At 39.7% G+C, this 14,829-nt stretch overlaps 1 protein-coding gene across 2 annotated transcripts; it reads left to right on the forward strand.

Annotated features, from left to right (window-relative positions):
* The first annotated feature begins 709 nt into the window (after positions 1-709).
* On the forward strand, positions 710-12,682 carry HAUS1 (HAUS augmin like complex subunit 1). Of its 2 annotated transcripts, XM_069568826.1 has the most exons (9): positions 710-839; positions 1,820-1,994; positions 5,903-6,038; positions 7,638-7,772; positions 8,963-9,086; positions 9,598-9,663; positions 10,416-10,487; positions 10,835-10,882; positions 12,426-12,682. In XM_069568826.1, the coding sequence occupies exons 1-9, from the start codon at positions 810-812 to the stop codon at positions 12,474-12,476; spliced, it is 837 nt and encodes a 278-aa protein (XP_069424927.1). In that variant the 5' UTR covers positions 710-809; the 3' UTR covers positions 12,477-12,682. The 2 variants fall into 2 exon arrangements, with proteins under 2 accessions (XP_069424927.1, XP_070145562.1); XM_070289461.1 differs by lacking the exon at positions 7,638-7,772 and having other exon boundaries at positions 741-839.
* Positions 12,683-14,829: the final 2,147 nt, after the last annotated feature.

The following is a 14,829-nucleotide window of genomic DNA, read 5'->3' on the forward strand; positions in this document are numbered from 1 at the left end:
TGAAACACCCAGTTGGAGTCAGAACACCATGGTCAGATTCCAGGTCCACCACCTAATCTTGGTCAAGCCATATACTCCATGCATGTGGTTTTAATGTGAAAATAGGTAAAATAATGTGTGCCCATCTACTTTGCAGGGTTCCTGTAAGAATGAAACAAAAATAGGAAAACACAGAAGACTATAGAAATATAGAGAAATATAGAGAGCCTCTCAAGGTGTTAACTACAGGATGATGGAAGGAGGAGAGAACTTTAGGAAAGGCAAAGAAATGAATGAAAGAATGGCTGAGTGGCAGTGACTGCGCAGGAGTTGTATGCTGTAAACCTTTTAAAAACAGTTTACAGCACATTTAGCTCTTTAGTAGTGGAAACTAAGGGATAAAAAGAGTGAGACTGCCCCAGCTCATATTGCCAAGATAAAATTAAAATTTTAAGTGAGGAAGAAATAAACATCCACTATCAAATAAAAAGTTCCAGGTTGTTTTTTTTTTTTTTTAAGATGAGTGATTCAAGTGAGATATAAAAATATAAAAGAAAGAAAACACAGCCTGGTTCCGTGCGGCCTTACTTCTGGAGGTGATAACCATGGAGAGCGAAGAAAGCCACAAGGGAACAAGGGCTTGCAGGGCTGAAGACTTGGACCAGCTTCGTTCAAGAGCTCCGCGCCCTGAAGTCCTAGCAAAAACTACAACTCCCACAAATCCCGGACCCAGAAGGGGGTGGGCCTAACGGTGTGTGGGCGGGGCCGTCAGAGCAAGCGGGGCGCTTCTTCCGCGAGGAGCTGCCGGAGAAGTGGCGGGACTGGTGGCGATGGAAGCTCTAGAGGAGAAAGAGGCGCAGGTGATGGGGCGGGAGCTGGGCTTTGCGGCCTCCGGGAAACCGCGTCTTTTGACACACCCGCCCCGCCGGCGGATCTCCTGGGCGAGGCACTTTTACTGTGTTTCTCTAATGATCCATCTTTAGTCCGGCTTTCACAATCTGTGAGCTCCCCCCCGTCTGCCTCCCAACCCCACCCCAACGCTGAAAAGGGAGTTTCCCTTCTTTTCCCGGCCTTCCCTGTTGGGACTCAGGCTTGGAGAGGGGTTGAGGAGCCCTCTCGTGTGAAACCTTTCCCTGGACACTGGAGGGGGACTTCTGATCCCAAACTCAGCTTCCAATCAGGCCTCGCAGTTCACCGCTGCTTTTTACTGGGTTTATCACTCTTAACCAAGTGGTAAAGAACCTGCCTGCCAATGCAGGAGGTGTAAGAGACACGGCTTCGATCCCTGGGTCGGGAGGATCGCCTGGAGGAGGGCATGGCACCCACTCCAGTTTTCTTGCCTGGAGAATCCCATGGACAGAGGCGCCTGGAGGGCTACAGTCCATGGGGTCTCAAAGAGGCGGGCAGGACTGAAGCGACTTAGCACACACAACCTGTTTTCTGCATCTCAAATCCCAACTCTAGGAGCTTTCCGGCTCTGAGGGACTTGTGATATGTTGGAGACAACTCTTTTTTCAGACTTTGAGCCCATAATAATGGTTAGCACTTGCATATTGAGCTTCCTATGAAAATACTTGCCTAGTACTGCTTTCGTAGCTTTGGGGAAGAACAGATTGTTTTCTGGTAATTTTGTTGATTGTGCTGTGCCTGCTCACTTTTTAATCTCCTGACATCTGATATCTCTCTGCCTAAAGAAAATTAGGATGTGAAGTAAGTAGGATGCCAGAATATTCATAGAAAGCATTTTGTTTGCTATTGATCATTACTTGACTTGGTCTTATTTGCTTCATGCCTTGAAATAAACAAGGATTATTAAATTCATGTCCCTTGTAATGGTTAGGTCGCTGCATGGCTGAAAAAAATATTTGGAGATCATCCCATTCCACAATATGAGGTGAATGCTCGGACAACAGAGATTTTATATAACCTTTCAGAACGCAACAGGGTCCGAGACAGGGATGTCTACCTGGTAACAGAGGACTTGAAACAGAAAGCAAAGGAATATGAATCAGAAGGTGAGATCAATTACAGAATTTTGAATGAGATACTACCTAGAGGTAACCAGATTTTAAAAGAGTAAAGTATGCATGCCTGCTAAGTCCCTTCAGTCATGTCCAGCTCTTTGTGACCCTATGGACTGTAGCCCGCCAGGCTCCTCTGTCCATGGGATTCTCCAGGTAAGAATACTGGAGGGAGTTGCATGCCCTCCTCCAGGAGATCTTCCTAACCCGGGGATCAAACCCACATCTCATTATGTCTCCTGCATTAGCAGGAGTTCTTTATTACTAGTGCCACCTGGAAAGCCCTAACAGTCGAGTATACAAGATTGATTTAGTGTAGACAGCTTTTTAGCATTGCTTCTTTATTTTACCCAGACTTGTCTGAAACCGTGTTGTTATAGCAACCTAATATATTACAGGGCTTGCCTGGTAGCTCAGCAGTAATGAATCTGCCTGCCAATGCTGGAGACACAGGTTAGATCCCTGGGTCGGAAAGATCCCCTGGAGGAGGAAATGGCAACCCACTCCAGTATTCTTGCATAGGAAATCCATGGACAGAGGAGCCTGGTGGGCTACAGTCCATGGGATTGCAAAGAGTCGGACACAACTAAGTGACTAAAGAACAATAACAATACGTTGTATCATTTAGTATATTTTATTGGTACTCTGATGGTAAAACACTGACCCCTAAAATACAAGTCTAAACTTATTAGCCTGACATATAAGATCAGTTAAAAAAAAAAAAAGATCAGTTCAGTTCAGTTCAGTCACTCAGTCGTGTCCAGCCTTTGCGACCCCATGGACTGCCAGCCTTTGCGACCCCATGGACTGCAGCACACCAGTCTTCCCTGTCCATCACCAACTCCCAGAGCTTGCTCAAACTCATGTCCATCAAGTCGGTGATGCCATCCAACCATCTCATCCTCTGACATTCCCTTCTCCTCCTGCCTTCAATCTTTCCCAGCCTCAGGGTCTTTTCAAATGAGTCAGTTCTTTGCATCAGGTGGCCAAAGGATTGGAGTTTCAGCTTTAGCATACATCCTTCCAATGGACATTCAGGAGTGATTTCCTTTAGGCTTGACTGGTTTGATCTCCTTGCAGTCCAAGGGACTCTCAAGAGTCTTCTCCAACACCACAGTTCAGCAGCATCAATTCTTTGGCGCTCAGCTTTTGTCATAGTCCAACTTTCATATCCATACATGACTACTGGAAAAACCATAGCTTTGACTAGATGGACCTTTGTCAACAACGTAATGTCTCTGCTTTTTAATATGCTGTCTAGGTTGGTCATAGCTTTTCTTCCAAGAAGCATCTAAGATACCTGTGGTTTTTAACTAATCTGTTTGTTTATGGCTGCCCTGGGTCTTGCTTGAGGCACTTGGGCTTTCTCTCATTTCCGTGAGCAGGGACTACTCTCTAGGTGTGGCGCCTGGGCTTTTCACTGTGGTGGCTTCTCTTGTTGTGGAGCGTGGGCTCTAGGGCGTGCAGGCTCTGTAGTTGTGATGCAGGAGCTTAGTTGCCCCACGGCATGTGGAATCTTCTCAGACCAGGGATGGAATCCGTGTCCGCTGCATTGGCAGGTGGACCAGAGAAGTCTTATTTTAGTAGTTATTAAAATACAGTATGTACACCCATGGCTGATTCATGTCAATGTATGGCAATAACCCACTACAATATTGTAAATTAATTAGCCTCCAATTAAAATAAATTAATTAATTTTAAAAAATAAATAAAATACAGTATGAAGAAAGGGGCTTTGAGTCCAGAAAAATCTTATTTTGCAAAAGCTATTTTTTTTGTCTATACTAATATGTAACAAAAATTCTAAGGATTTTAAAAGTTAAGATTATTTATGTCTGTCCTAAAGCACCTTTTAGGGTGACATATTAAGTTGCAAATATTTCTACTAATATATACAAAATTTTGACACAATTTTCCATACTAAATTATCCAATAAACATCTACTTCTGCTTCACTGATTATGCTAAAGCTTTTGACTGTGTGGATCACAACAAACTATGAAAAACCCTTAAAGAGATGGGAATACCAGACCACCTTACCTGCCTCTTGAGAAACCAGTATGCAGGTCAAGAAGCAACAGTTAGAACCAGACATGGAACAACAGACTGGTTCAAAATTGGGAAAGGAGTACGTCAAGGCTGTATGTTGTCACCCTGCTTATTTAACTTGTATGCAGAGTACATCATGTGAAATACTGGGCTGGATGAAGCACAAGCTGCAATCAAGATTGCCAGGAGAAATATCACTAACCTCAGATATGCAGAAAACACCACTTTCATGGCAGAAAATGAAGAGGAGCTAAGAGCCTCTTGATGAAGGTGAAAAAGTGAAAAAACTGGCTTAACACTCAAGATTCAAAAAGCTGAGATCATAGCATCCATCACTTCATGGCAAATGGATGGGGAGAAAGTGGAAACAGTGACAGACTTTATTTTCTTGGGCTCCAAAATCACTGCAGACTGTGACTGCAGTCGTGAAATTAAAAGACACTTGCTCCTTGGAAAAAAAGCTATGACACACCTAGACACCATATTAAAAAGCAGAGACATCACTTTTCTGACAAAGGGAAAGGTCTGTATAGTCAAAGTTATGGTTTTTCTTGTAATCATGTGGATGTGAGAGTTGAACCATAAGACAAGCTGAGGGCCAAAGAATTGATGCTTCAAACTGTGGTGCTAGAGGAGACTCCTGAGAGTCCCTTAGACAGCAAAGAGATCATACCAGTCAATCCTAAAGGAAATTAACCCTGAATATTCATAGGAAGGACTGATGCTGAAGCTGAAGTTCCAATACTTTGGTCCCCTGATGTGAAGAGCTGACTTATTGGAAAAGACCCTGATGCTGGGAAAGACTGAGGGCTGGAGAAGGGGGTGACAGCGGCAGAGATGGTTGTATGGCATCATCAATTCATGGACATGAGTTTGAGCAAGCTCCGGGAGTTGGTGATGGACAGGGAAGCCTGGTAAGCAGCAGTCCATGGAGTTGGAAAGAGTCAGACATGACTGAGCGACTAAGCAACAACTATAAGTTGGTGTCTGCTGAGTAGATGGCTGAATATCCGCATGTAGAAGAATGAAGTTGGAGCCTGCCTCATAATATATATGACTTAAGGGACTTAGGGGACTTAAGGGACTTAAGGAACTTCTGTGTGGTCCAGTGGTTAAGAATCTGCCTTGCAATGCAGAGGACACAGTTTTAATCCCTGGTCAGGGAACTAAGATCCCACATGCCACCAGCCAGCTAAGCCCGAGCGCCACAACTAGAGAGCCTGTGCGCTACAAATGTTGAAGTCCACATGCTCTGGAGCAGTGAAGATCCCGAGTGCTGCCGCTGAGACCAGATGCAGCCAAATAAATGAATAAATACATACATACATATATATATATATATATGAGTTTTTTAAAAAAGAGTTAAAAAAAAAACAAGAACTAACTCAAAATGAATAAAAAACCTAAAAGTAAGAGCTAATCTAAAACTCAAAAGACAGCATAAATGTACATCTTCATGCTTTGGATTTGGCTATGGTTTCTTAGCTATGATAGCAAAAACAGCAGCAGCAAAAGAAAAAGTAGGCAAACTGGAAATCATCAAAATTAAAAACTTTTGATCTCAAAATGTTTTTCTTCTCATCATCAAGTAAATGAGAAGACAACACACAGAATGGGAGAAAATATTAGCAAATCAGAGGGACTGCCAGTAAACACAACATCAGTCACCATCAGGAAAATGCAAATCAAAACCACATTCCAGTTCACACCTACAAGGATGGGTACACAACTCTGAATATAGTAAAAGCCATTGAATTATATGTTTTAGGTGGGTGATTGCAGTAAAGCTGTTGAAAAATTTAAATAAAGCCAAACAAAGATCTTAGTCACCATAGAACTCTTATTTCTTTTCAGCCAAGCATCTTCAAGACCTTCTCATGGAGAGTGTGAATTTTTCCCCTGCCAGTCTCTCCAGCACTGGTTCCAGGTATCTGAATGCTTTGGTTGACAGTGCAGTGGCCCTTGAAACAAAGGACACCTCTCTAGCTAGGTAATTCTTGTGATTGTTTTAATTTCTGCAGTCATGTATGCTATGAGGTGTTAACCTAAGGAGCTTTTGTATGTCAGGGTAATATAAGAAATTATAGGAAATAATTTTATGTTTATAATTATATAGGAAATATATGCAGAAACACTAAATTTAGTCAACTCCTTATCATTGCTAGTGAGTATGTTTGATTATTTCAGATAAACTTGGTTAAATTTATAATGTATTCTTCTTTCAGGATTAGGTTTGTGAAGGTTGGTTCTCATGTATATTTGAAAAGGGATTAGGTATCACATTATTCCCCTCAGTCAGTCAGTTCAGTCACTCAGTCATGTCTGACTCTGTAACCCCATGAACTGCAGCACGCCAGGCTTCCCTTTCCATTACTAACTCCCAGAGCTTGCTCAAACTCATGGCCATTGAATGGGTGATGCCATCCAACCACCTCATCCTCTGTCGTCCCCTTCTCTTCCCACCTTCAATCTTTCCCAACTTGAGGGTCTTTTCCAGTGGGTCAGTTCTTCACATCAGGTGGCCAAAGGATTGTAGCTTCATCTTCAGCATCAGTCCTTCCAATGAATGTTCAGCACTGATTATTCCCTTAAACAGTAAGAAAAGCAGTAGGCTAAATCGCCTACTGTTGAATGTAATGATTTTTAGTCATATTCCTACCCTATTGGATAGAGTAGGTTTCCTTCTGACATGCATTTTACCTGTATAAAGACATTATTCTTCTAACAACCTTAAGAAGAAACTGAGGCTCAGAGGGGTGGGTTAGATAATTTCTCTGAGCTAGTAAATGACAGAGGTGGGTTTCAAACCCCACTTCAGAGTCCTAGGACTATCCCTGTTGGATGAATCTTAGCTAGGGACTACCATTATAGATTATAATCAGAGAACTGTATAGCTGTTCTGTTTAACTGCTAATGCAAAAGCTTGGAATATATATACATACATATATATATATGTATATATATATATATATTTAAGCAGAAGAGTTTTAGCTAGGAGATCATATAAGCTGTATAGCAGTAGAAATCTTAATTCAATCAATTGTCTTGAATTAAGCCAATTCAGCAGACGCCAAATACTAAATATATGTATAGTTCTCTCTATATCTCTGTTCCCCTCTCTTCTTCCCTCCCTCCCTATATATATATATATATATATATATATATATGTGTGTGTGTGTGTGTATAGCTATCTATGTAGGCACTGGGGAAGCAGAAATGAAGTGGCTAGAATAATGAATGCCGGCAAGGACAGTCTCCACTCATGGTAAATTGAAGGAGATGGACTTGTAAAATTATAACATAGTGTGACAGCTGCAACATTATAGGAATGTACAAGTTGTACGTAGAAAGCACAGAGAAAGGGGTAGTGAATTCCAGAATGGGAATAAATATAGTTTTTAAGGAAATCTGCCAGCTGAGGAAGGGTATTCCCATGAGAACAGTGCGTAAAATAGTACAGAGGTATGAAAGAGCGTGATTAAGGAAGAATTCACATAGAAGTAAAATCATTTTTAGAGGTGAGGAATAATTGTAATAATTGTAATTATTGTCCTTAATGTCTGTTTACATGACCAGATTCTTCTTTTAGTTTTATCCCTGCAGTGAATGATTTGACCTCTGATCTTTTTCGCACCAAATCCAAAAATGAAGAAATCAAGCTTGAATTGGCAAAACTTGAGAAAAATCTAACAGCAACTTTAGTATTAGAAAAATGTCTGCGAGAGTAAGTAATTAGTTTGAAGTTGTGACGATTTTTACTATAAAGGCAATAACAGGACATCGTAAGATTTAGTTTTGGCCAATAGATATAATTTAAAACAACGCATTAGGAAATGGTAAGATAAAATGCGCTTTTAAGTAGAAAATGACTTGGATGAAGATAGGAGTGGTTGGGTACATACTTTTATCTTTTATGTAGTAGTTTCTTTTTTCCCTATTTTTTTTATTACTTACAAAGTTTTACAGAAAGAATACATCTGAGTATCATTCTATTGGTGATGACAATTGAACAATACTCATAACTGTTCTTGAGTAACTAATAATTATCAAAGATTATAATTATACAATAGGGAGAAATACAGAACCAAACACAATTATGGGAGCACAGTTGCTCTACAATATTGTGTTGGCCTCTGCCACACATCACCACGAACCAGCCGCAGCTGCACATATGTCCCCTCCGTCCTGAACCCCCGGTCCCACCTCCCATCCCATCCCATCCCTCGGGTTGTCACAGAACACTGGGTTGAGCTCGCTGTGTCACACAGCCAATTCTCACTTGCTGTCTGTTTTTCACATGGTAATGTGTATGTTTCCATACTGTTCTCTCAATTTGTCCCACTCTCTCCTTCCACCGCTGTGTCACATACTATGGTACAACTTAAAGTCATGTTCCATTTTATTGCCCTTTCTTACTAGAACTCTGGTATCCCTCTTGATGTTCTGGCTCTTCTTTAGGTCCCTATGGCCCCAGAGGTTAGATGCTGTGAAGCAGGAGTATGTATATGCACAAGTAATATGATGTTGTGTAAATTTATCCAATAAATACTGACTCTGTGTATGCAAAGCACCTTGTCATGTTACATTTAGAAGAGAGGCCTTTGTGACCTCCATAATTCAAATTGTCTTTAGATCCATTAAGTCACTTTTTTGAGCAGCTGCTCTACTCTCTCCAAGAATAATCAGCATAGATTAATCTTAAAGTTATTCAGTATTCCTTGAGAAAAATCCCAGGTGGCAACATGGAGAGAAAGATGACCTAGAAGAATGCGTGGTAGTAGCCAGTCTGGAATATAACATTTAAGCTAGAAAATCCAGCAAGTATGTTATCTACTCTTTGAATCAAAGAAGTAGTAGTTTGCTTTTCATAATAATTTCACCAAGAAGAAAATGTTCTCAACTTTCCTTTTTAAGGGATCTCAAGAAGGCAGAGTTACATCTGTGTACGGAAAGGGCCAGAGTTGACAGTCGTCTTCAGAACATGGACTTCCTAAAAGCCAAGTCGGAGGAGTTCAGATCTGGAATTAGAACTGCGGAGGTTTGCGTGAAAGACTCAATATATTTAGCTCTCTGCAGACTTCTTTTCAACTTTCATCCTCACAACTAGGCAGTATTGTTATTGTCTTTTCACGACAAGGATACTGTGAAGATAGTTCAGTTCAGTTCAGTTCAGTTGCTTAGTCATGTCTTTGCGACTCCATGAACCACAGCACACTAGCCCTCCCTGTCCATCACCATTGCACAGCCGTCTAGTAGCAGATCCCAGTTCACATGCAGGCCCCAAAGCTCAAGCTCTTAAGCCCTGCACCCATATTGTCGCCATCTTGTCACAAATCTCGGACTGTCTGAAATGACTCACATGCAACATAAAAGTGCTTAGAAGCAAGTATTGTTCCTCATCTATGATTTGTTTGGTAGCTTTTACAAAAGCTCTATTTTATGTTATAGCTCTTTACATAGGTCTTTACTATGTTGTATATTGAAAATATTTAATGATGGTCACTTGCAAAATAATTTTTTAAACTGGACTCCCTTTTTTGTCATTGTAGGAGCAGCTTGCAGCCCGAGGAATGGATGCTTCTCTGTCTCATCAGTCACTGGTGGCACTTTCAGAGGTTCGCTTACTTTACCCAGCTTAGCTTCCTTTGAAATGTCAGTGCACAATGTACTTGTTTCTTTTTATAGAGCTTTTTTCACTATTAACCTGATTTCTTTTCCTTTACCTCTGTATTTTATGTTTACTAGTATTTATATCTTTATTACTTGTTTATCTATATATATTTTTACATTTGTTTGTTTTTTTCTTTATTTGATGGAGTCAATGATTATTGATTTATCTATTGAATAAGTGTATTGAGGTATTATGTGCTAAACCACCTAAATATTCATCTTTCTTCCCTTTCAGTAAAATACCGGCTCCCAACTCCTATACAATGCAATTCTGGGGTTTAGGTTCTATAAGAGTTTTATCTATTTTCGTGGGAAGAGGGAGAAATGGGGAGATTTGTTTTATGGTTTTATTCTTAAGATTTTTTTGGTACTTTGACTTTTGGAATCTAAAATTGACAGTTCATAAATATGTGTTTGAGACTCTTATCTCCTGATGTTCTGATGCCTCTTAATCACATTATTTTGTATTCCCAGACAGCATATTAGTCTTAATAAATGGGAATATTACTTTCCTGTTTTAACATCTTGTAAGGATTGTGTCCATTTGTTATCCATTTACCTTTGAAGCTCTTTTATTTGTTACATTATTTAAAATGTCCTAGTGTTAATGCTTTGTCACGTTTTATTTCAGAAATAGGCAGTGTTTAATTGCATTGTGAATATCTTTATTATTCTGTATGCTTTTTTTCACCCTCAGAAATTGGCAGAACTAAAACGACAGACTGTACCTTTGAAGAAAAAATTGGAGTCCTATTTAGATTTAATGCCGGTAATTATTTTTATGAATTTTAAAAAAAAATGTTTATCTTCTCCAGCTTTCTCTTAGGGCACTAAATGATCATGAAAATACTGGGTCCATGTCTAAGGACCTAGGTCCTCCTCTTTCTTCTCTTTCAGTAAAATATAAGCTCCAAATTCTTATAGAATGCAATTCTGGGGTTTTAGGTTGTATAAGGGTCTGTGTTGAAAGTCTCTATTGAATTTCAGTATTGTATGTACTTGGGATATACTTTCTATAAGTTTTTTTACCTTTTGAAAAGGATTGTTTTATTTTTTTTCCCCTTGTTTCCTAGCCGAGACAATATAACCTTTCCTTATTCTATTTTTCTTTAAAAGAATCCATCTCTTGCTCAGGTAAAAATTGAAGAAGCAAAGCGAGAATTAGTAAGTAGTTCCATTTTTTTCCTTCAGACTTTAAAAAATAAATGCTGATAAAGCCAAAACTCCCTTCCTCCTCTTTCCTTCCTTTCTACTCAGAGGTGAAGGTAAAGCACAGTCCCAAACTTGAGGTATATCATTACCATGCATCTTTTAATACTTTTGGGGGGGGCATAGATGTAATTTTTTAAAATAAAAAATACATAGTGGTCTTTTAAATTTTTGTATAGATTTTCCTGGATGGAAAAAGAGTTGAGAGGCATAGAATATTCTAGACAAAGTGAAAGTGAAGTCGCTCAGTTGTGTCCGACTCTTTGCAACCCCATGGACTGCAGCCTACCAGGCTCCTCCGTCTATGGGGTTTTCCAGGCAAGAGTACTGGAGTAGGTTGCCATTTCCTTCTCCAGGAGATCTTCCCGACCCAAGGATTGAACCCAGGTCTCCCGTATTGTAGGCAGATGCTTTACCATCTGAGCCACCAGGGAAGTCAGGAAATAACAAAAACATAAGAGCTGAAGAATGGAGGACTTTTCCAAGCTTTTGCAAGTAAGGCAATCTGCCTGCTTAGGGGTATGCTGTGGAAGATAGGACTGAAGTAGGTCAATTGGTTTAGGAGGTGAAGGGCCTTAAATATAAAGGTTGAACTTAGAGCCTGTAGGGCAGGGGTCCCCAGGGCTGGTCCATGGCCTGTTAGGAGCCAGGCCTCACAGCAGGAGGTGAGCACCAAGTGAGTGAGCAAGAGAAGCTTCCTGTATATTTACAGCCGCTCACATTACCTCTTGAGCTCTGCCCCCGTCACATCAGCATCCGATTCTCATAGGAGTGTGGATGCCAACCCTAAAGTCAGGCAGAATATGCTGAGATTGCCACAAAATAAAAATAAAGTACACAATAAGTGTCATGCACTTGGATCATCCCAAAACCATCCCCCTACCTCCAGTCCATGGAAAAAACGTCTTCCATGAATGTCTTCCACTGGTCCCTAGTGCCAGAAAGATTGAGGACTGCTGCTGCAGGGGACCACTGAAAGTTGCTCTGAGTTGCCTTGCTGTTTAAGCTAAAGTGATCAAGGTTATGCTTTTTGATCAGGGCAGTCATTTAGGAAGATTTTTCTGGAATCAGTGTATAAGGTGGATTGGAGGATAGAGAAAGAAAATTGCAGAAACAAGTTGGCCTGTTCAGGCCAGATGAGAAGTAATGAGAACAGTGATGGTGAGACTGGAAAAGAGCGACGTGAGAGACATTGCGAAAGTACGTTGGTTAAGGCGTACAGGGCAGGAAAATCTATTCATGTAGCGTGTCATTCACCTCTCTAAAGGGTTTTTTTTTCCTCCCTCCTTAGATGTTTATTAGGAGTCTGAAAACTTGAGTGTGGGAAGTGGGAAAGATATAAAAGCAAGGAAAATCTCATTTAAAATGATATTTTTAAAAATTTCTGCTTTACTGGTTTTCCTTTTTGTTTCCCTTATTTTAAGTAGCTTTAGAAGTTAGAGCAGTTTTTTTTTATGTCCTTAGTTATAATATTTATGGTGTTTCTTTCTTCCTTTAGGATACTATTGAAGCTGAACTTACAAAGAAAGTAAACATGATGGAACTGTGACCAGAGCCAAATAAATTTCACCTTTCTTAACAAAGTAGATTCAATAGGACTTTAAAGAATTTTTTCCTTGTGACATTCCTTATAACTTAATTTCTGTGTTCTTAGATGAAATAATGTCATTATTGATGAAATAGTGGTGTCTGATTGTGTATTGAATTTTTATGTGCAAATGCATAGTTTTCATATAAAGAAACATGGGTTTTCGATGTTGTTGGTGGCTTGATGTCCTTCAGTAGCTCTCTTAGGTGAACTCATGACAGTCATCGTGTAGTCACTCATGAGGTCAGCTAAATGAAAGGGAAAGATTCTGCAGCTTCAGTTATGTTTCTCCCACGCCCCCTTCCGCTGGAATTTGCTATTGTTTTTTTCTGATCCATTTACCTGCTTAATTCCAAATGTTAATATATGCAGGAATTTGGTTTATGAAAAAGATGACCTTTTAAATCAGTAATAGAGAGATGGATAAGTTAACACATGGTGCTAAATCTATACTTTACCCATTATATCAGGATAATTTCAAGGGATCAAAGATTTAAATATTTTTTTAAAAGATAGTAAAAGAAATCATAGAGGAATTTTAATATTTTGATTTTTAAATAATCAGAGTCAGAAACTTATGACTGAAATCCAGGAGCCATAAATAAAATGATTGAAATGTTTGAAAATTTTGAAATATTAAAACTTCCTGTATGGGAATATCTCTTATAAATAAAATCAAACCATGATAAATGTAGTCTAAAGAAGAAGAGAGATTTTTCACTTTGCACCTTTTGTACTTTTAAAAATTTTGTACCATGGGATCAAGAATCAATTAGTTTTTTAAAGATTACCTAATTGACCTTAAAAATTTCCCTCTCCTTTTCCACAAATATGTGGCTAAATACAACGCAAAAGACATTTGTATTTCCTTTTTTGGAGACTGTCCATATCCTTTAGCCATTTAGGTATGATTGTTTCATCTGTTTCTTAACAGTTTATGGGTGCTTCTGGTGTGTTAGCTAAATTAATGTTTTACAGTTTGGAGTTGTGAATATTTTCCAAGGTTGCCATTTGTTTCTTAACTGCAGTGCTTTTGGTAAGGTGACTTGATGGGTCAGCTGTGGAAATAACCACCAAAATCCCTCCCACCCTTGTGCTGTCCCTCTTTCTACTCTAACCTCACTACTTCTCTCGTCAAGAGGTGGAGTCTATCTTCACCTGCTATATCTGGTTTGGCCCTATGATTTGTTTTGGCCACTGAGACAAATAGCAAATAGGACAAAACCAAGGACTAAAGACTTGTTATGCATTGGAGCTTGCCATCTCTCACTGAGACTACCATGTGAAGAATCCTGGACCATTGGAGGATGAGCAAAGAAAGGTAATTCCAGCTGAGCCCTGCTCCCACCCCAAGACCACCAGGCTGCCAACTGCCAGATACAGGAATGAGGTCTTATACTGTCCAGCCCTCCTAGCAGACTACATAGATCAACCATGCTGTCCCAGGCCAGAAGCTCACAGAGTCAACCTGTAGAATCATACGAAATAATAAATGTTGTGTGAAGCTTATTTTAAATCGGGGGCTGGTTGTTGGCTGTAGCAGCTAGTTGATAAAAGTAACCTTTGAAATTTATTTTTTGGCTTCCCCGATGGCTCAGCAGGTAAAGAATCTGCTTGCAGTGCAGGAGACATGGGTTCAATCTCTGGGTTGGGACGATCCCCTGAAGGAGGCAATGGCAACCCGCTCCAGTATTCTTGCCTGGAAAATCCCGTGGACAGAGGAGCCTGGCTGGCTACAGTCCAAGGGTCACAAAGAGTCAGCAATGACTGAGCGACTAACACTTAACACCTGAAATTTATGTTCAGAGAAAAAAGCAAAACATGTACAATATGAGAATCAAAAAGAAACCTAAAACCTACATAATTTTATAGATAATAACCATATTCCATGTTAGTAAGAAAATTGTTTTAGATAAAAGACAAAGATTGAAAGAATAGGTTTTTAGAACACCTCCAGTTATTTAATGTACTTGAACAAAATGTCTTAAAAGTAAGGATAGGTAGATTCACAATCACAGTAGATGGATTACATCTTCTCTTAGTAATTGATAGAACAGGCAAAAAAAAAAAACAAAAAACAATCAGCAAGGATACAGGCTATTTAAACAGCACAATTAACAAACTTGATAATGGATATATAAAGAATCCTGTTACAGACTGCCACAGGTACATGTTCTTTTCAAGTGCCTCCAGAACATTTAAAAAATCCAGAGTGGTCAGTAAAAGAAACCTCAGCCATTACAGAAGGACTGAAACCATACACAGCATGCTCCCTCAATACAACGCAATTAGGTAAATAACTGAAAACTTGCAT

The sequence above is a fragment of the Ovis canadensis genome, chromosome 23, assembly GCF_042477335.2.
Source record: "Ovis canadensis isolate MfBH-ARS-UI-01 breed Bighorn chromosome 23, ARS-UI_OviCan_v2, whole genome shotgun sequence".
NCBI classification, from domain to species: domain Eukaryota; kingdom Metazoa; phylum Chordata; class Mammalia; order Artiodactyla; family Bovidae; genus Ovis; species Ovis canadensis.